Source organism: Lynx rufus, unplaced genomic scaffold, assembly GCF_022079265.1.
Source record: "Lynx rufus isolate CCGP_SWC_20201006 ecotype Redwood Valley unplaced genomic scaffold, mLynRuf1.p SCAF_9, whole genome shotgun sequence".
In the NCBI taxonomy this organism is placed as follows: domain Eukaryota; kingdom Metazoa; phylum Chordata; class Mammalia; order Carnivora; family Felidae; genus Lynx; species Lynx rufus.
In genome coordinates this window covers 87,905,133-87,925,867 of record NW_025814897.1, presented here as the reverse complement: position 1 = coordinate 87,925,867, position 20,735 = coordinate 87,905,133, and the positions used below count along the sequence as shown (strand labels likewise).

Here is a 20,735-nt window from a genome sequence, read left to right as displayed (position 1 = left end):
AAACTTCCTAGCACAGTTCAAGAAACGCATCACAGACAGGCGTGCAGGCAGCATGGTGAAATGGAAAGCAAGTTGAATCATGAATCAGCAGGCTTGGGGTGGAATCCTCCAGGAGGTCACTCCACTTTTCTGGACTTCTGATTCCTTCTCCAAGATTGCCAAGGTCCTCTGTGGCTTCTCCAACTGTCTGGAGGGTCATGAGGAACATAGAGCCCCTGGGCTGTCACGGGACTCTATTTTTGCCTCCATGAGGCACTTCTGCCTTTCCTCAGAGGCAGCTGTCCAGGCGTCTGTCCCCTCCATGACACCAGGAGACTCTTCAGAGAAGGGACTACATATTAATCACAGAAAATCTAGCAATGGCAGCTGTCTCCCCATTGGTGGAAAAAAACATGAACAGATTGATTTCTTTTCAACTTAAGGTTTTCCTTCCATATACTTTTCTTAAACCTGTGGTGTCTAGTTTATCAGAGTGTCTGATTTAGCACGCTATATTTTTAGTCGTCTCAGTCGATGAACTCAATATTTCATGGGGTTCTGCAAAGACTGCAGTGATTTGTTTCTCCATCCTCTTAGCAAGCTGGGGCCACACCACTGCAGACTGTAGGCTCATTCTCTGTAAGTCACTGGAACATCCAAAGCTCAGACATTGTCTTTGAAGCATATATTTTAATTACACTAAGGTCTTGAAACTTCATTGTCACATACAGGATTTCCAGGCATTTACCAAGTAGACAAAGTACTGGGTTGATATCATTGCACTGATGAAATATTAATATTATTGATAAGGCGGGACAATGTGGCTGACTTTATCAGACTCATACCATTTGCATGAAAAGGCTGAGTTTCTTTGGCTCTTTGTTCATTCAAGTGCATTGAATACCTATTTGGATAGACTTAGGCATTGTGTTAATCTGTCAATAAAATCTTGCACCATCCACAGTGTTTTGCAAGCTGATTTAGGTTTTGGACTACAACAACTGGCCATTGGTAGAAATATACCATATATACACATGGAAATTACAAAAATACATTTTATTTATAGCTGATTTTTTTTTTTTAAGTAACAAAAAACTAACACTATGAAAGATCAACCAGCATACCAAAAGGACACTACCTAATATCATCTGAACAAGAGACTTGTCTGGGGATACCATGACACATCATCTCCGGAACTTTCCAGAAAGGGCAATTTGCCATTGGGAAATAAAAACAGCTTCTTTGAAAAGTCTGTGCTTTGACAGTTTGAATCTCCCATTCTAATCAGTTCCACTCCTACTCTTCTCTCAACTTTTAAATTTCTACCTTCTCTCAGTAAAGACCAAAGAAACTCATGAGGGAAATGGAAAGATGGGCTCAAGAAGGCATGGACACAGCTGAAGCTAGATGGGTCATGGGTGAAGGCAGGACAGGACCTTGTTCTCCAACAGACACCAGGTAAGCCCCAGCAGAGTTGGTGAGGGAACCAGAGTGTTCCCTCTCCTGGGCTACCTGAAGTTTTACTTTTGCACTGACAGTCAGCAGCTGGTGCCTCAGGGCTGTGAGGCAGTGTCCACCCAGAGCTCTAGAAGCTGACTCATCATGCCAGGGAATGTCATTTACCACATCGCGGTCACAAGGTCAGCAGCCCTGTCCTTTCAGCAAATGTCCTCCTGCATCCATTAACTACAGGGGCGTGGAGGGAGGGAACTGGCAAACTCCATACACTTAAAAAAAATGTTATTTACATTTAAATGTAAGTCAACAGATTTTCTACATTCAGAAGCTCCTATAAACAGAGGCTGCAGCCTGGGGAGACCGAGGAGTCCACTCTTTCTGCTTCAAACAGGCATCAATTGCTACTTCCTTCTGTATCGCTCAGCAGCACATACTGGACATCGCTGTTGAAGAGACAGAGGTTTTCCTGTCAAAGTCCATGTATCCATTATCTCAAAAACCACCTTCATTGCAAGGCAAAGAAAAACCTCCACAAATGACTGTTTTTCTTTTGTAGGATCTTAAAAGCTCTTAGCACCAATTCTCTTTCAGTGAGATCCCAATGTGCGGGGTGCTCAAGTTCCAAAACAACACCACCTCTTCAGAAACTTGTCAACACGAATCCGAATCCGCCATTCCCTCTCATCTGCTCTCTTTCTCAGCCTTTGTTTAGTTAATGGAAGGACAAAAGAGTCAGGACTATTTATAGGTACAGTCATCGACAGTCCTGATTTTGATCCACTTCATCTGAATATGAACCTTTGAAAGAAAAGGACTGAAGTTTCTTGGCTGGAGTCAGTGCCTCCTTTACAGACCGGAGGTGATTTTAACAATTACAGTCATGGCTGAATGAGAGAGAGTACAGTCTGGTGCTTAATCAGATGCCTGCATTGCCTTTAACACAGAAACAGAGTTAACATGCAGAACTCACCGAAGACAGAGCAATGTTCTCCCCCTTCTGGTGATTTATTAAAATGTGGCATTGGATAGGGATCTGCAGATTAGTTAGTGTCTCTTGTGACTAAGGCTCCAAAGGGAAATACACCCACAGTTCAAACATTTAACTTCACAGATTATCAAACATATGGTCCCACACAGGGACTTCTTGACATACAATCAGTTGAATAAGCCAAGAATCAAGTTGTTCAAGAGTCTCCTCTGTTGCCCAGAAGCCCCACTGTTCACCTGTTCAGAGACTGAGGGTGAGAAAGACTCACACATGGTCTATGCCTCAAGTCCCAACACGTTAGGCTGAGAAAGCAGAAGACGGCTTCCTCAGAGTCTGGAAGTCCCACGGGGCTAAGGCGTTAGACCTGGAACTCAAACATGTCTGTCTGTTTCTTGGCCAGCTTGGCCACCTCTTCCCGGATGGCCTTCACGAGGGCTGCCGTGGAGATGTTGGTCAGGGGCGTGTCAGACGGGTCGTTCTCGGTGAGGCTCTGCTGCGAGGCCGCCGCGGATGGCACCGGGGCCTGCTCCAGGCTGGGGTGCATGCCTGCTGGCTGGCTGTACTGGCGAGGGAGCCTGGAGGGAGAGTTTTGCTGATAACGTGACCGGGGGTAAGCCTCGATGTACCCTGGGAGGGGGACCTGCAGAGGGTGTCGGGAGAGAAGAGAAGGGCCCGGGATTAGGAAGGGGTTCAAGTCACAGGACACGCTTGATACTGGACGCAGGAGGGGACTGAAGGCAACGAAAGAGATCCAGAAGAAAATGGGAGTCCACCGTGCACATAAAAAACCTGGAGTCTGTTTAGAAAATAGGTAATTTGGACTCACTGGATATGCTGGTTGGATGAATTAAGTAGGTGTTTTGAAGGTTGCTATAAACAGCTGGAACATGCCCGAGTCTCCACCTGAATCTATCTGCCTACCTTTTTAACATAAGCACAATCCAGCAAACAGAAGTACTGTTCTTTATGGACCTCAAAGGACTCAGGGATTTATTCCCAACGATAACTGCTAACACTGAGGGAGTCCTGTGCTTAGGGCTTTCCACACATTATCTCACTTAATTCTCAAAGCAACAACCTAGGAGGTAGATATTGTTATCCTTGTTTTACAGAAGAGGACACTGAAGGAAAGAGTGTCACGGTCTCAGGTGACATGGTTAACAAGCCACTCAGACATGCTTTGAGCAGGTCTGATGCCAAGGGCTGGGAGTTAATCACTGTACTGTCTCGGATCTGGGATATGATCTTGGTTTCTTGAAAAATTTCTTCTTTTCATTAAAAGTGGAAGACACAGGGGCGCCTGGGCGGCTCAGTCGGTTAAAAGTCCGACTTCGGCTCAGGTCATGATCTCGCGGTCTGTGAGTTCGAGCCCCGCGTCAGGCTCTGTGCTGACTGCTCAGAGCCTGGAGTCTGTTTCAGATTCTGTGTCTCCCTCTCTCTGTGACCCTCCCCTGTTCATGCTCCGTCTCTCTCTGTCTCAAAAATAAAATAAACGTTAAAAATAAAAATAAAAAAAAAGTGGAAGACACATACTTCTGTGCTTCAATATACAGACATATCTAGTAATAAGGACAAGTCAATGATCTGCAATTCAGGATCAACTTTCCCACAGAAACAGTGCCACACATGGGGATGCTGTTCAAGGGCAACCCACAAAAGGCCTTTATATCCCATAATGCTAGTTGGAAGCCTGTGGGATGAATGCCTGTGGACAACGTAGGCAAAGGGTGCTGTGGGGAACGGACACGTGTAGGGAGTCAGGTGGCTTTCGGGGAGCAGCAGCTTAGCTGTGTCTGGAAGATGAATAGGCCCTTGCCAGGAAAACAAGTTGGGAGGGGCTTCCGAGCAGAGGAAAAGCAAAGGCAAAGGTTGGGTGTGCACGGGGATGCAGGGATGCTTTGGGAGTTCCGTCTGACCAGAGAGGATGTACAGTGTATGGAAGGAGCTCAGGAAAGACAGACGGGCAGGGCCAGATCAGAAAGCCACCAAGTGCCAGGTTACAGAGTCTAGTTTTCTATGGCACACTTCTGAGGAATACAGCATGTTTCCATTCTTTACAGAGATACTTGTCTGGGCTCTGGTGAGGATGGAGTAGGACGGGTTGGGTGAAGAGTCAGAAATTTTGGATGGGTGAATATTTAGCAGGAAAGTGGCCTCCTTCTACTCCCCGCCTGAGATGTTCTGACAAGCCCTCCTGGGAAGGCAGCTTTCTGAGATGGATGCCTGACACCTGGCCAGGGAGCCACCAGTGTGCATCAGGCAGAGGAGGGGCCTGTATTCTAGAAAGGACACTCTGGAGGTAGACCCACTGGAGGTCAAGAGGAGAGATGTGAGGCTACGTCAATGGCCTAGGTGAGGGCCTATGGGGACCAGAGTGAGGGAAGAAGTAATAGGATGGATGTCCCAAAGTTTGGGGCTTTAATTTCCCAAGACCTGATAAGAAAGACAAAGTGGCAAATGGGTACTAATGGTGGGTGAGGGCTGTGCATATTTCCCTTACACCTTAGAGGAAAACCAGAGTTGAGCTGTCCATGTCCTTGGGCCACAAGCACTAGGAATGTGCAGGAGGTGACTGGAGGGAAGCAGATCCAAAGCCAGGATAGGGGACTTGCCCATCACATCTCAGCGCAAACGTTCGTTCTTCCAGGACACCTTCCCCTGCCCTACGTTAGCCAAGGGCTCCCTGTAAGGTGCTTCCGTGCAGTTTCTCTAGAGTAACAGCCATCACCCAAGATGCCAACACCTGTCTCAGGCCACCAATTTCGTCAAGGCAAAACTGTGTCTTGCTTGCTTATCACTGTGTACCAGTGCCCAGAATTATGCATGGTACACAGCAGGGAGTCTCATAGAACTTGGGGTTCTGAGGAACACAGTTGGAAAATCACTGGAGGATGACCCGCTGGTGCCATATGTTTGTGAGAGAAGCTGTCATATCTCCTTTCTCTGCATTTCAAATTTAGCTGGAGCTTAGAGTGAGCGTCCAACTCTTGAGATCCCTCAGTTCTACAGCATCAAGCATCTTGGTACCAATGGCTGGGACAGGCAAGGGATACCTGACTCCACTGGAGTGCCCTCAGGGTAATATCCAGAAGCAGAGAAGACGAAGAGACGAGAAGCTCTTCCTCTCTTACAGTAGATTCAGGCCGGAGCCATCACATCTTGCTGGCCAAAACTCAGGACTGGCAAAAACCGCCCCTTTCCTAGGCAGTGCCCACGGCAGGCATCACCTGTTGATCACAGCACACCCCTCCCAATCCTTCTCCATCCAGCTCCAAGGATGAAACCTATTTGTCAAGCCAGGTTGAGGTGATTTTATCTGAGCTTGCTCCTGAAGTCTGGAGACCTGGGATCGGGAAGGTCAGACACCCAAATGATGGTGGGACCTTTCTCCTTCTCAGATGGATGTGGAAGCGGACACTATCCCTGTCCCAATAAGCTGACAAGCTCAGTCTCTCTGAGCTTCCTGCACTTTCTTTCACATGTGAGAAATCACCTGTCCTTCTCCCCAGTGTGGTTCCTGCATGGACACAACCTCCCTGCTTAACTGCAGGTGGTAACTGGGCCCCAGCAAAGACCCATTTAGGTTGTGGTGATCACATTCCTCTTAAAAACAACTAATAAAAAACTAACTCTCCCTAACACTGAGAGGATGGGCCCAGAATGATCAGATCATCCCATTAGGAAGGTTAGGTTTTGATTTGCTGGGTTCCTGTTCCTTCATCCTTAAGACAATATGAACCCAAAGGCATCTGGAAGTCACCATTAGCCCAGCTAAGCTATCATCTGTGTCTTGAGAGCAAGAGGTTTTGGAAAACACTTCTGTTGACTCCTCCAGAGTACCCACTGGAACTTTCCATGCAGAGGGTGAACCGACAAAGCTGTAGATTTACTGTTTAATTAGCACAAGTTAAGTATCATCTACTTTCTGAAAAGCACACATTATGTTTAGACTGTAAGTGGAATTATGGAGTCAAGTAAGCTCTGAATTGATCAACTCATACCCAGTGATTTTAGCTATTTAAAACAGCTGAGCACGACAAAGGAAGAAAAAAAAGCCCACAAACAACCAAAACAGATGCCATAAAGTCTCACATTAAGATTTGTAGACTTGGGGCACCTGGGTGGTTCAGGTGGTTAAGCATCCGACTTCAGCTCAGTTCATGATCTCACGGTTCGTGAGTTCAAGCCCTGTTTTGGGCTCTGTGCTGACAGCTCAGAGCCTGGAGCCTGCTCTGGATTCTGTGTCTCCTTCTCTCTCTGCCCCTCCCCAAATCTCTCACTCTCTCTCTCTCAAATAAACATAAAAAAAAAAAAAGATTTGTAGACTTAACAATAGGGAATCCTTACAAGTTACTCTTAAAGCTTATTTACTCCAATTTGACAAATAATTCTAATGAGCTCAGACATGCCCCATTTGCAGAAAATAGCCCGTTAGGAAAAGCATATTTAAGGTGAGTATATCTGTGGAAGTGGGGACACTGACAGCAATATAAGCTCTGGTTGGGAGCAAGATCAAAGAAAGAAAAATCATATTGAATGTTGTAATAACTCCAAAAATTATAGTATTTTGGAGACGTCTGATGTAGGGGCGATAATCCTACCATCAGAGCTCATCTTACAAATGTCATTTTAGTATAGTAAGGCATCCTAATGATGCTGAATCATTTGTTAAAGACAAATTAAATTACATTCCTCTTTTAAAGGAGGGGAGGGGAGATATAATTTATTCCAGAATTTTTTAATGCAAGATAGCATGCATTTTTAAATATTTTGAAAATTAAAGGGATAAGCTTTGATCATCAGGAAAATTAATATATGTAGGATAGTTTTACCCCAATGATGTTGTTTAGACGTGGCATCACTACCCTAAGAATAGACACCAATGCTGAGGCCGAGTTGAACCTGTAGGGGTAGAAGGTATGGACCTCAGGGTTTTAGACAGAGAGAAAAGATGACCCAGGCCTTGGGTTAGATGTTTGATAAATCTAGGATATATTTCAAATGTTGAGACCAAACCCTAAAATGACACTCATCCCCAGGTGGCCCTCAAGTTAAGTCTGGGAGACAGCCTGCCTTTCTTATCCATGATGGATGACAACACAGAGGGATTGGGGCAACCCACACCAGAGGCCAGCATTGTGCTATTTTCATTTGCTTGGTTTTCTCACTTAGAAGCCCTTGACAGGTGACTCCAAGACAGGTCTGGGTGTGACTATCCAGGTTCATCTGGCTGCTGCCCTCTTTGGTCTAGGCCGGGCCAGGTCCACTGTGCCATATGCTCCTACTTATGATAGAGCATGGAACCAGGGGGTCACAACAACACAACCCTTTGCTGGAAGTCAGGCAGAATGCCTTAGGATCTATGTGCAAAGTAATTCAATCTTGAGTTTCTAAAACTATATCTTCTGATACTCCATCTAGAATTTTTACAGAATTTTAAAACTAAAAGGAACAAATTTAATAAAGGCTTTGGAGCCAGACCAATGCAGGTTTGAATTTTGGCCTTAGCACCTTATGAAAGCTGTGTGGCTTTATTTTTATTATTATTATTACTATTATTATTATTATTATTATTGTTTTAAAGCTGTGTGGCTTTAGACAGTCATGTCACCTGACTAGGCCTCAGTTTCTTCATTTGCAAAATGGGACACATCATGGGAATAATAATACCTACCGGATAGGATTGTTGTGAAGAATAAGATAATATAAATAAAACATCTAACATGATGTCTGGCACATAGAAAATACTCAAAAAATGATGGTTACAATAAAAATTTATTTGACTAAGAACGCCCTGCTAGAATGAGGTGGAATCCAGACCGGAAGGTGGGTCTCAAGTTTTCTCTCAAAAGACATCCCACTTGACTACACTGTCTCCACTAAAATGCTTGATGTCAGCCACCTGGTTGGTGGGAAGGGGGCTGAGATAACAAAACGCTGTCTCAACCTCTCATCTGTTTTCTCCCTAAAATGTGTCCAGCAGATAAGGCTGTGAGGGAATCAGCGAGGCTCTCACCGAATCGGCCCACTGGCTTGGGAGCTCATTCTCTCCTGCATAGGACATCCAGGCCTGGTTTCTGTAGGACGAGGGAGGCGTTGGGATGAAATAGCCGGTGAAGCCAGGTCTGTTGGCAGCTGGGATGGCGAACACTGCCGGCACCGTATTACCTGGCATGGAGGAGATGGATGGGGAGGATTAGGCCAGCATCCCACCTACCGGGCTGACATTTGCACAAAGCTGGGGGAAGCTGGCAAACGGCGAACTCTGGCATGGGGGGAGGGGAAAATGAGGTGTGGAGCAGACCTCTACCTGCAGCCCTAGCCTTGCCCACCTGCCCAGTCATCTGCTATGACGCAGACCTGGTTTTCTAGAGAAATGATGGCCCAACTCCCCTCGCTGAACCCTCACCAACTCCCCCATCCCCATCCCAACGCCCCTGACCTACTGGCAAGAAGAAGGGACACCTTAGTGTCCAGATACGCTTCTCCAGGGAGAATGGGTGTTTTAAAAAAATCCCAGAAAAGGAACCAAAAGGAATGGATTCCACTGATGGAATTTCCGGACACGGTGAATTCTTTAGTTAAGTGTTGACGATTAAGTGTTTGCAGTTTTAGTCTAAAAGGTATGCTTTGAATAGACTAAAAAAGCAATCAGGGCATGAAAAAACCTTGGCCTTAATTTCAGCATTGTTTCTAATAGCAAAAGACTGGAAACAACCAATATGTCCCTCATTAGGGGAAAGGTTAAACTGGCATGTCATATCATTCAATACCATGTGGCAGTTTAAACAAATCAACTAGACCAACATGCACGTCCCCATCCTGAAAACAATGCTGAGTCAAGAAAACAAATGCAGAAGGAAATGTATGGTTTGATATCACTCGTATACACGTAAAATAACAAAAGCATTTAATATGCACTATTGGATATGCACACATATGTAGCAAAAAGCACCCTCAATTTAAGAACTGGGATTACGTCTGGGAAGACGGGGAATGAGATAGAGCTGGAGGGTTCTGTCTGCAATGCTTTAAAGATACATAATAATTTGGGGCGCCTGGGTGGCGCAGTCGGTTAAGCGTCCGCCTTCAGCCAGGTCACGATCTCGCGGTCCGTGAGTTCGAGCCCCGCGTCAGGCTCTGGGCTGATGGCTCAGAGCCTGGAGCCTGTTTCCGGTTCTGTGTCTCCCTCTCTCTCTGCCCCTCCCCCGTTCATGCTCTGTCTCTCTCTGTCCCAAAAATAAATAAACGTTGAAAAAAAAAAAATTTAAAGATACATAATAATTTAAAAAGAAACCCTGAAGTCTGGCAAATGTTAGCATATACCCTTACTGTAACATACCTTAATATTTTGTCATATTTCAGATTTTTTAAAGAAATAGAACAGTAGCTCTTCCAACCAGAGCTACTGAAGTCAGACACACAGTTGCCTGGATTGCTAAGGATGACAGGGAGCAGATGGCTTGTGTGGATTTGGGGGGTGCGGGAGTGCAAAGAGCACGGCACCGGGGTGGGGCTGGGGTACAGCACTGGCCTTTTTCAGCGTTTCTCCTCTTGCCCACCTGAGTAATTTAAAGCCGACTGGTCCAACTGCGCCACGGACACGGGGCCTCTGGACACCTGCGCGAAGGAGGGGCTGTCGTGCAGCTGGGCCGGTTCGGGCCCTGCAGACTCGGCCATCCTGGTCTTGCTGCCCACGTCCGAGGTGGACCTGGGGGGGTGCAGAGGGGCTGTGTTAGCCGCTCCCGCCCAAGGCGAGGTTCCCACCACTTGCACCTCTGGGGGTCGCCTCAGGGGACCTTGGCGGTCTCCAAGCCCCACGAGGGTGGGGGTCCTCAGGCCTGGATTTGCCGCCCCCCCCTCCCCTGAATAACAAAGAAGGCCAAGCGCGTCCGGAGTTGGAGCAGCGGTTGTGTTGGCCCGAACTTAAGTCATTTTTAGATATTCAAGGTCAGTGCTCCCCCAAGGGTGGCTCTTGTGTCTCTGGGGAGTAGCACACTTAATTTCCACATAAAATAAGCCAGGCAATTAGCGCTGGGTATTAGCTGGGGATGGTCGACCTGGGGGGATGACATCATCAGCAGCCAATGAGAAGGCTCTGTCTGGAGTGCCTGGTCACTCCCCCTCCAGACACCAGGGCTGGTGACCTGCGAGGGCCAGAGGACCACAGTTTCCTGCTGCTGGTGAAAGCAAGAAGCCCAAGGCTCTGAGAAGCTTGGGCTGCTCCCGGAAGCAGGAGCCTAGCACTTTCTAGGCGTTATGAATGACAGAACACTTTTTGTCCCCCGATCCCACAGGCGAGCAGAGAATCCGGCCCATTAAACACATCATATTTCCACTTAGTGCTCAGAATGCCAGTGAGAAGAGGGCTGCCTGGGCTCCACGGGTGCCAGCTTCTCCCCTCTAATAAAGGGTGCTTTAGCCAGTCTCTAACCTCCCCTTCACAGAGGGATTTCAGGCTCCTAAAATTAAAATGGAAGGAGGCAAAGACAGCCACAGCAGGTGGCAGGCTGCCAGCTCTGAGCAGCCAAGTGTCTGTCACTGTAATAGCAGAACAGAGCCACAGCACCGCAGCCGGACCAGGAGGCAGGGGTCTGGGTTCTAGCTACCTCTCCTCGCTCAGCCTCAGTTTCCTGGTCTGTGAAACAAAAGGGGTGGATGACCCCCTCTCCGAGGCTCCTCCGTGGTCTAATCGTCTGGGTCTATATGGAAAGCAGTGACCTGCTGATATTTGGCAAGATGGTAGACAGTGTGGAAGGGCAGGGGAAGAGACTGGTGGGTAAGAAATAAGAAACAGATACTGGCCTTCGGCAAATGGGCCACAAATGACTGATGTGAAGTTCCTGGCATTCAGAACCATCAGGAGGAATTGAGGCTTCCCAGTATTGCCCAGGGAGGGTTAAACACAGAGGCTGTGATGATTTGACTCTACATCAGGGTGGCTGCTGGAGGCTCAGTAATGTGGGGTCTCCCTTCCTTTCTTGATCCCTCCATCTTTCCCTTGGTTGATCTCTCCCACAGCCCTGGCTTCCCAGATACTATTCCAGGCATCTGCTACGAGTTTAGAAAACTCTTCCAAGGAAAACTCCCGTGTTCTGCCCCATACACTTAGCCCCCTTGGAGGAATCCTAGAATCTCTGCGATCAGTTAGGCCGTCTCCCTCGTTTTACAGTAAGGAAACAGGGGCCAGAGAGTTGAGGCAACTTGCCCAGGGTTTTATACAGGGTTAGGATAGAACCCTGGTGTGCTGCTTCCCAACCCACTCTGAGCTCGACTGGAGTCAAGGGCTGGTGTCTACACACAGCCTGGCATTCTAAACTGCGGGAAATGAGGGCAGGGACATTTTGGAGGAAAAACTCATTTTTCTTCACCATTTTCACAAAGTTCAGACCTGTGGTCCACAGATAGGGTGTGGCTAGCATGTTGGGGGAGGCTAGGGTAGGAGGGCCAGGGCAGGGGATCATACCTATCCCAGGGCATAGTTGTTTCTTTAACCCTGGACCTGATGCCTATTCCAGCATCTTCCAGCACTCATAGATTTTGTGTTTCTTGCCTATCTTTATTTAAAACATGTGCTTATAAAAATAAGATCACAAAGACAGTATTTTTATCATATCTGAGTTATGTCTTTATATCTGAGTTAATACGTTTATACATATCTGAGTTCATGTGCTCTCAGCCTCCCATCTTGGAAGTCATGAGTTAGGCTGGGTGCCCAGACATGCTGTTCCCTGGCCTCTTAGCCACCACCCCTAAACAACAAAGGGACTTCTGGGTACACACATGTGCCAGGAGGGGCCCAGACTGGAGGCAACCATTGGAGTGGCCTGAGCTGGAATAATTTTTAGATGTTGAAGATAAGGGTATGGGGCTTCTATGGTATGGGTTGGTTGACCTTGAGTTTCTTCAGTTGTGGGTTCTAAAGGACTTCCCATGTCAAATGATAAGAAAGTTGGTGAACCCTCTCTGTGCTCCCACTTCCTTCATGGTACTTGGAGCACCCCAGGCACGAGGTTGTCTGTACAGGTGATTGCACCCTCAGTGGGACGGCCATGAAGGAGATGTGTCAGGTCAGGGTACACAGGAACAAATCTCCAAACATTCCAAGCAAAGCAAAGAAAGGAATGTGTTACCGCCTGAGAGAAGCAACAGCCACAGGGCCAGTCCGGGGAGGTACAGGTGGAGGGGGAGAGCCCATGACCATTTCAGGAAGCTGGGAAAACCTGTATGCCTGTGAAATAGACGAGCAGTAGAGGAAGATCTGTTAAAATGCAGTGTCCATCAACACACAGGTTCTTCTTACTGAAAAGGAAAGCAGACTCCCAGGTCAGGTTTTCCTGCCTTCCTCAAAATCTCCCCTAATCTTCCTTATGTTCCCCAGTCCCCTCTTCCATCTCATCTCCAGCCAGGCTCCCCTTTGCTTGGGCCATTGTAGTCACAGAGTCCTTCCATTGATCTTAGAATAAGCCAAGTTCTTTCCTGCCTCCAGCTTTTGTATGTGCTGCTTCTTCCCCCTGGGATGCTTTTCTCCTAATCCTTCCCGTGGTTCCTTCCTTCATCTCATTCAGCCAGCCCCATGTTCCCCTAGAGCCCCATTTACTCTCTCTCCATATTCTGCTTTATTTTTTGCCATAGCAATTGTCACCCTGTGGTATTATCATTGCTTGTTTAGGTATTTTCTGCCACCAGCTGGACTGTAATGTGGGAAGGGCTTTGCTGTCAGCTATATCCTCATGCCTGCAACAGTGCCTGGTAGATCATGTATGATCAATAAATAAATGAATAAATGAATGAATGAAGGAATGAATGAATCACTGATTGCATTTTACTTTGTCACTCATGGAAAGCAGATTTAGTTGGGGGGGAAGGGATGGCTTTAGAATCAGGAAGTATGGGTGGAGATCCTAGTTTGCTGACAAATAGACTGTATGTCCCTAAGCAAGTTGGGTGACCTCTCTGGGCCTTGCTGTCCTCTTCCAAAGTGGGGACAAGGATGCCTTGCTCAGAGGGCTGCTAAGAAGATCAGGCAAGTCGGTGTATGTTTAAGTATTTCACAATCTATAAAGCACTATTCAAAGATAAAGGATTGGAACTGTCACGAAAGCGAAGACTTTAATCTACACGTGAGGGGATAAAATGAAAACAGTCAGAGGATAGACAGGATCAGAGAGCCAGGCCACAGCCTCCTTTAGCGAGAGAAAATCTAGAAATGCTCTCTGGCAAGACAAAGCTTAACTTGTGCTTCTCATTCATCTTTTTCTTTAGGTATCATGCCTGCTAGATCTCTTGAGGAACAAGCTGACAAGACTTTAAGCCCGAAGGCTTCAGGACAAAAAGCAGCAGCAGAGGGAATCCATAAATAGGGTTCTTTGAACTGAATGAGGTCTTCTTCCCAGCGTTATGGCAGACTACATACTTGTAAGGGCCTAGATCCTAGATGAAACATGCTTCTTGATGCACTGTGGGAATTGCAAGATGTAAGGGAACGCTCAAGGACCCTACCCACTACCCGTATCCCTGCCCCGGCACACACCTCAGCCAACTAAAACAAAACCATGTGCTGAAACCAGAGGTAGAAATAGTGAGTAGTAAGCAAATATGAAAGGTGGAGGGTTTTGCCTGGAAGACAAGTGCATGTTGGCAAATGATTAAGAGAGCAAGCTTCGGGACAGGGCAAGGGGATGGGACAGGTGGAACTGAGACACTCACAATCAACCTGGAAGGAGCTGACATTGGTCCCTTCCACAGAGGGAGGCTGGTAGCATTCAGGCAGGAGCAATTCTAAGTCCTGTTTGGAGGAGATTTCCCTAAACCAGGCTCTCAGGATCAGCATAGATTAAGATGAGCAAATAATAGCTCATCATCAAAGACCAGAAAACATAGGTGAGAGTCAGGAGAAAAACAAACAAACAAACAAACAACATATTTAGATCTTTAAGGACTTAAGAGTTAAAAATTTCCAGATACAAAACAGAAAACAGAAAGGTAAAAAATGTAAAAAAAAAAAAAAAAAAAAAAAAAAAGACCAGACAGAGAAACTATCAGGAATGATCTAGCAGATTTGAGAAAGAACAATTAGAACTTTTAGGAGTGAACTGTAATTACTGAAAGAGAACACTCAACATAGGGGAATTAAGTAATCGATGTGCCACAGATGAAGAGAAAATTAATAAACTAGAAAACGGAATTGAGGAAATTACTAAGTATGAAGCACAAAGACATAAGGAGATAGGATATATAAAAGAGAAGTAAAAAAAAAATACGGAGGACAGAGTAAGAAGGTCTAAAAGTCCCAAAGTCCCAGAGAGGAAGAGAGGCAATATTCAAAGAAGCAATGACTAAGAATTTTCCAGAATTGATAAAATCAGTAGATTAATAAGTTCAGGAAGTACGATGATCCCAAGCAGGATAAATAAAACACATGTAGATACATTGTAATGAAATTGTAGAGTACCAGAGACATAGAGAACATCTTTAAAGCAGCCCGAGAGAAAAGGCATATTATCTACAATATGGGGACTTCTCAATGTCACCCAAAGACCATGGAATGAATGCAAAGTGCTCAAAGAAACTGTCAGCCTTGGAGTGTAATAGCAATACTAATTTTCTAGGACAAGAATGAAAGAAAACATTTGCCCAGGTTTAGAGGTACTGGCTGAGTCAATATGGAAAGCTACATTACCGTGTTGCATTTCCTTTTTTTTTTTTTTTTAAAGTATCAATAAACTATGTATGCTAAGGTAGGATTCCGGGAACCAAAATCTGAAGCTCTACTAGATCCTAAGCTAGGATGGGGTTCAGCAACCATGCTACCCCTACCTTACAAAGCAAAATGCTTTGCACAGAATAGTGCTAAATAAGTATTTGCTCAATGAATGTTGAGTGAACCAAACCCAGGAGACCAAATTCTCATCTTGATTCAGCCATTCACTTTCTGTAGACAGTCTCTCTGCACCTCATTTTTGTTGATGTTTTTCATTTTCCTTGTGAAATAAGGCATTGGAGTAACTCACGGGCTTCCAAACAAACTCTTCTACAGCCATGAAATAGCTTTGACACAACTTGAATACATAACTAGATCAAAGCAGGGCTTCTCTGGTTGAAGTTGGGGAGAGGGGCGGTGCCCTGGTGAATTTGGCCCTTCACTTGCCTGCATGATGATAACCTGGGACCTCCCTGAACTCTAAGGTTTTGCAGAGAGTTTGAAAATCATTGTCTTGGGACATCCTTCCAGCTTATACTCCATTATTATCAAGAAACCATCAAGTAAGAACATGCCTTTCCCAAAATAGAGAAAGGGGTTTAGAGTCCCTCTTCTCTCTTCTGGCCTCTCACAATACTCAGTAGAGAGACAGACAACTTATTTTTATCCCTGGTTCCTGGAAGGCTTATTCTTTGCTCAACATAGTTTTCCAGCCAAGAAAAAGCCCTTCTATGCCTGTGTCTGTCCTGTAGCCAAAGAATTGATTAAATTCTTTATTTAATCCATGGTAAATTGATTTACCAAAGAATTGATTAAAAATTCTGAACTTTTGATAAGTACCAAGGGAATTGTCTTCTTCAGAAGATTTTGCCAGTTACAAGCAAGACTGAGCAGGAGATCACACAGTCTCCTTTGGGCTGTATCTACAGGGCCCTGGGGTAGCCACAGGGGCCACATAAAAAGCAGAACTTGTGCCCTGTGCAGGTTACCCATAGTTCTAAGCCCTCCTGGCTTCACATTCTGATTTCTCTTGATATGTATCTGGAACCTTGACTTCCTGATGATTGCTTTGTGATTAGGATTTCACTGGAAGCTATTCCTCAAAACTGTTGCCTGATTTCAAGTTTCCAGTTCCATGACAGTGGCCATAATGTGCCCAGCCTGGCACCATCTTTTGGGATTCCTGCCTCTGGCTAGAAAGGAGATCCAAGACTCAGAATTGAAGGTAGTTTTTGTAAACAGGTCTGAGGTCTCTGAGGTGGAAGGAGCCTGGGAGTAACTAGAGTAGGCTGGCCAGTCTTTGGGCTCAGAAGTTTGGTTGCAAAAGTAGAAGGGGAAAAGGGGACTACATAGTCTACTCAAAGGTTCAGTTGTAATGTTCTTGGGTGGGAGGTGATGGGGTTGGGTCAAGGCCATCCTCTCTAGTAACCCCAGTAGAGAGTGAACCCAGGTGAAACCCACTGGGTGCTGGTCCCTTCTCGTGCAGGTGCACCCATCCAGAAGGAGGAAGGTGATCAGGATCAACCTCAAGGGTAGCACTATAGGCATGATAGGTCCAAGAGGGCAGCTTGTGCCTACAGGAACAGGTGAGGGGTCTCAGGCTTTGCATGGGTGGTGGAAGGAGGACTGACAGGTCAAAGTCAAGCCACCCTCATTGGAGGCCAGCCCCAGGTCAGAATGGATGCATGAGTCTTTCCATACCTGCTAACCACGCTGGGTTGCACTGAATGGTGTCCCTTCGAGTATATTCTGTTGATGCTGACAATACCACTTCCAGGCTAAACAGGTGTCTACCTAAGTCTACATGTGGCTGTAACTTCTTATCCTGGTGGAGGAGGTAAAATCTTCCAGAAGGATAGTTCCTATTTAGTTGAAAACAGAGGACTTGGTAATCGAAGACTAACCCTGTAGTAAAAACCCAGTGCCTATCTTGATCTGTTAGTTTACCAGGAGCTACTGATAGAGCAATATCTAAGGCTTCCAAGGCCTCTGGAATCATAAAATGTTTGAACTGGAAAGAGAGCAGGAGACATTGAGACCATATACTTTACCTTAACCAAGGAGGATACTAAAGGCCAGAGAGGTAAACTGACTTGTCCAAAAACACACAGCCAGTTAAGGGCACTGTCTTGCAATTCTGAGCTAAGGGTATCGTGGTACAGAGGGGATGGGTTTGAAATCAGACAAAACTGGGGTTGAATCTTGGCTTGATCCTTACCAGCTGCTTGATCTCAAGCAACTTACCTTGCCTGTGCCTGCTTTCTCACTAGTGATGGAGGTAACAGTATTATACCCCCATTTCAAAGGCTGTTTGAAAAACTCATTTTATATGTTAATGTAACATCTGGCACACATTGGGTCCTCTATAGTAATACTCTCTTCCTTTGAGACAGGATAATATTTTGATACAATAACTGTAGTAATCAAGACTTTTTTCACCGCACAATTCCTGAAGTCCAGGGCCCTTCCCCTGCCCCAAGCAACAAGGGCATCCTACCTTCCTGCCCCAGGGAAGGAAGGTGATGGCCATGAAGAAGGCGAGAGAGCCAGTCCTCATTGGAGTTTTGATGGTCAAAACTATTGAATTGCAAAAGTTTAGGATTTTATTTTTTTAATTTAAATTTTATTTTATTATTTAAAAAGTAATCTCTACACCCAACATGGGGGTCTAACTCATGACCCCAAGATCAAGAGTCATATGCTCAACCAACTGAACCAGTCAGGTGCCCCCCTAAGAGTTTAGGATTTTAAATATCAAAAACTTAAGCTCTAAAGCACTCAAGACCTAAAGTTGATGCCAAAAGAAGAGATTTGGAAGAAGTGAGGTATGTTTAGATTACTGCCCCTAGGTGAGGTAAACACCCTTGGGTTAAGAAAGGGAGGGAGTGGGAGGCAAGCCAGAGAGCTTAGATGCTGATGGGTCTGGACAGGGGGCTCTATGTTCTGCCTCTCTCTGGGGGGAGACAGGGGGGAAAAGGATAATATGAGGAAGATGCTAGAAAGGGTGAAAGGATAGATGTGTGTGTGTGTGTGTGTGTGTGTGTGTGTGTGTGTGTGTGTGTCAGAGGAGGAGAGAGACAGAGACACCAGGGGAGAGACAAAGAGGGGGGAATGAGTATACTGAAGCATGGAAGGAAGGTGGGGGGAGTCTGGAAGGAGCTTACAAGCAAGAGGACCAGGATACAGCTGTGCTCTACCTGGACCAACACCTGGAGACTAGATGGAATCAAGGACTTCTCAGGGATGCCAGCCAGAGGAGTTAGATGAGGACAAACTGGAACCAGATTCTTCCCACCCCCTCGCCATGCTTTGCATCATGTAGGCCCCCTCAATAGCTTAACCCAGGAGGAGAGAAGGAGACCCTGAACTGAAATTGAGCTTTTGGCACATGGAGAAGATAAGCGAAAAATCAAAGTACATGTCTTGCACCCCTGAGTTTTGTGGGCTAAGTATTCTCTAGACTTCATCTCCTACCTCCCTTTCTCCCTTCCCCTGGAGCCTTTGCTGGATGTTGGGTACTCAGACGGTTTTCAAGGAGGCTTTCTCAGGGTAGTCCAGAGGCAAAGATCCCCAATGCCAAGGCTAGCCTAGGTATAACAGCGTGACCTGCCTTCAAGGACTCCCAAGAGTTGGACAATGCCCCATCAACAGAGCCGGGATGGACCCTCTCCCTGTGGTCCAACTGCCTCAAACCGCCAGTGACTTTTGAGCAATGAGAGGTGGAGGGAGCCCAATAAAAACATTGAATTTCTGACCCACCTGGCCAGATGGGAGCTCAGAACAGATTCAAATCAGGTTTACAGAAATATAAGAAACATAATCATCTCTTGAACCCAAATGTTGTGGTGGATGTAAACTTATACCTGACATGTCTGCCTATCTCATCAACAAAGGTTTTTGTTTTGTTTTTGAGGGGAGAGGAGGAAAAAAAGCTGTAAGATTCTCATTTTCATTTTAATAGAGTTGTCTCCTTCATAAGCGGCAATGATAGTGTTGGACAAAACCCTCTCAAACTGGGCCAGCTTCCTTATGAGAGGATCACACTCTGAAGTTCTGGAGATTTGAGTCTCCTCAGGGTCTGCAGGACATCCCTGGGCTCACTGGGCCAAAGGGAGGAAAACATGTGGTCCTTGAAGTCAGCTCTAGGTTCTCACTTTGTGTCTGCCCTTGATAGCTGTGTGACCTTGGGCATGTTTCTTTACTTCTCCGAGCCTCAGTTTCCTCACCGGGTACACGTGGATAATAATAACATTGACTTCACAGGATGCTTGTTAGATGAGAAGAGGTGATGTCTACACAGCACTTAGCTTTGTGTCCGGTATATGCAATGAGAGCTCAACAGATGGCAGCTGTTGACGTTGTTATAATTATTACCGTTCATTGCTCTGGAAAGCCTCTAGTGGGGAGGATGTTTTAACCCTGCTGCCTTTCTCCAGATCCCTTACTCTGACACCCACAGGAAGGCTTTAGGATGTTTTCATTCCACTTGGTGCAGACCCATTAGGGCTGCTGGCAAAACTGGATGGGACATTAGGTGTCAAGTCCAATCTCTTCACAGATTCAAGGGGTGAAATATATTCAGGACTGCGGTGCAGGAGTCCCAAGCTGCCAGCAGTAACCTTTTCCATGATATAAATGACATCAGGCTGGCCCAGCACATTGAAAACCACCAGCTTCCAATTATCCTCCGGCCGAGCTCCCAGTGCTTCCTTTTGGGGAAGCTGAAAAGTAATCATAGTTATCATTCTAAATTGCCACCTTTTCTATTGATTTCCACATTATCATAGCACAAGGGGGCTCGGCAAGAACTTGGGTTGAGACTCATTATTTCTACTGTGTATTGTTAGTGATTTTCTCTTCTCATGAAAATAGGGACCATGTGTGTTGGCAAAAAAAAAAAAAAAAAAAAAAAGAAAGAAAGAAAGAAACAAAGAAAAAAAAAAAGGCGGAAGCCTTAATAACAAAAGAACTGCCTTTCATATTGTTCCGGTTTGATGGCCCATCTCTCTGCTGTGTTCTCAGTTCTTTTCCAGTTTTTGGTGGCCTGATTTTTCAAGAGTATAATGCTGATGTTTTTGCCCTTCTTGGCACAACTGCCAACCCCAAATTATAACAAACAGAACGATCTAGGTCTTCATATGTGCTAAAAATAAGAAATTTTTTGATGGTTTTGTTAAATTGAGGCATCATGGATGTGGATTCCGTCAGCAGTTGGAAGACTCATCCTGGTTGTTTTTTCTCTCTGAAACCAGACCTCTTTATGGATCCCCGGAAGCTGGCCTCCAACCCAGAGCCAGATTCTCCAGCTGTTCTTGAGAATCATCTTTAACCAGAAGTGGGGCTTCTCTGGGACCCTCGGGTGGGGCATCCGGAGCATGCTCTTAAAGGAATTTAACAGAGCAGGAGGAGGAATAGAAGTAGTGTCAGCACAGTCAGGAAAAGGGATATAACTAGAGGGATTCTGTGAAAAGGACAGGATATTTTTATTATAATGACTACCGTCTCTCAGGCGATTTGAGGTGCTAGGCAGCATCTGAAAGCCCTCTGACAAACATCAGCAAACAAGCAGTGGGTGCTCACCAGGTGCAGGACCGTGCCAAGCATTTT

General features: G+C 45.9%; 1 protein-coding gene across 1 annotated transcript in view; it reads right to left on the bottom strand.

Annotated features, from left to right (window-relative positions):
• Window positions 1–2,783: 2,783 nt before the first annotated feature.
• KIAA1549L (KIAA1549 like) overlaps window positions 2,784–20,735 on the bottom strand; it is a 116,229-nt gene continuing 98,277 nt past the window's right edge. Inside the window, exons 17-20 of the mRNA XM_047072033.1 lie at window positions 12,559–12,656; window positions 9,988–10,136; window positions 8,442–8,593; window positions 2,784–3,065 (exon numbers count right to left, since the gene is read on the bottom strand). Coding sequence (XP_046927989.1) covers window positions 2,784–3,065; window positions 8,442–8,593; window positions 9,988–10,136; window positions 12,559–12,656 — 681 coding nt within the window. The remainder of the gene's footprint in view (window positions 3,066–8,441; window positions 8,594–9,987; window positions 10,137–12,558; window positions 12,657–20,735) is intronic.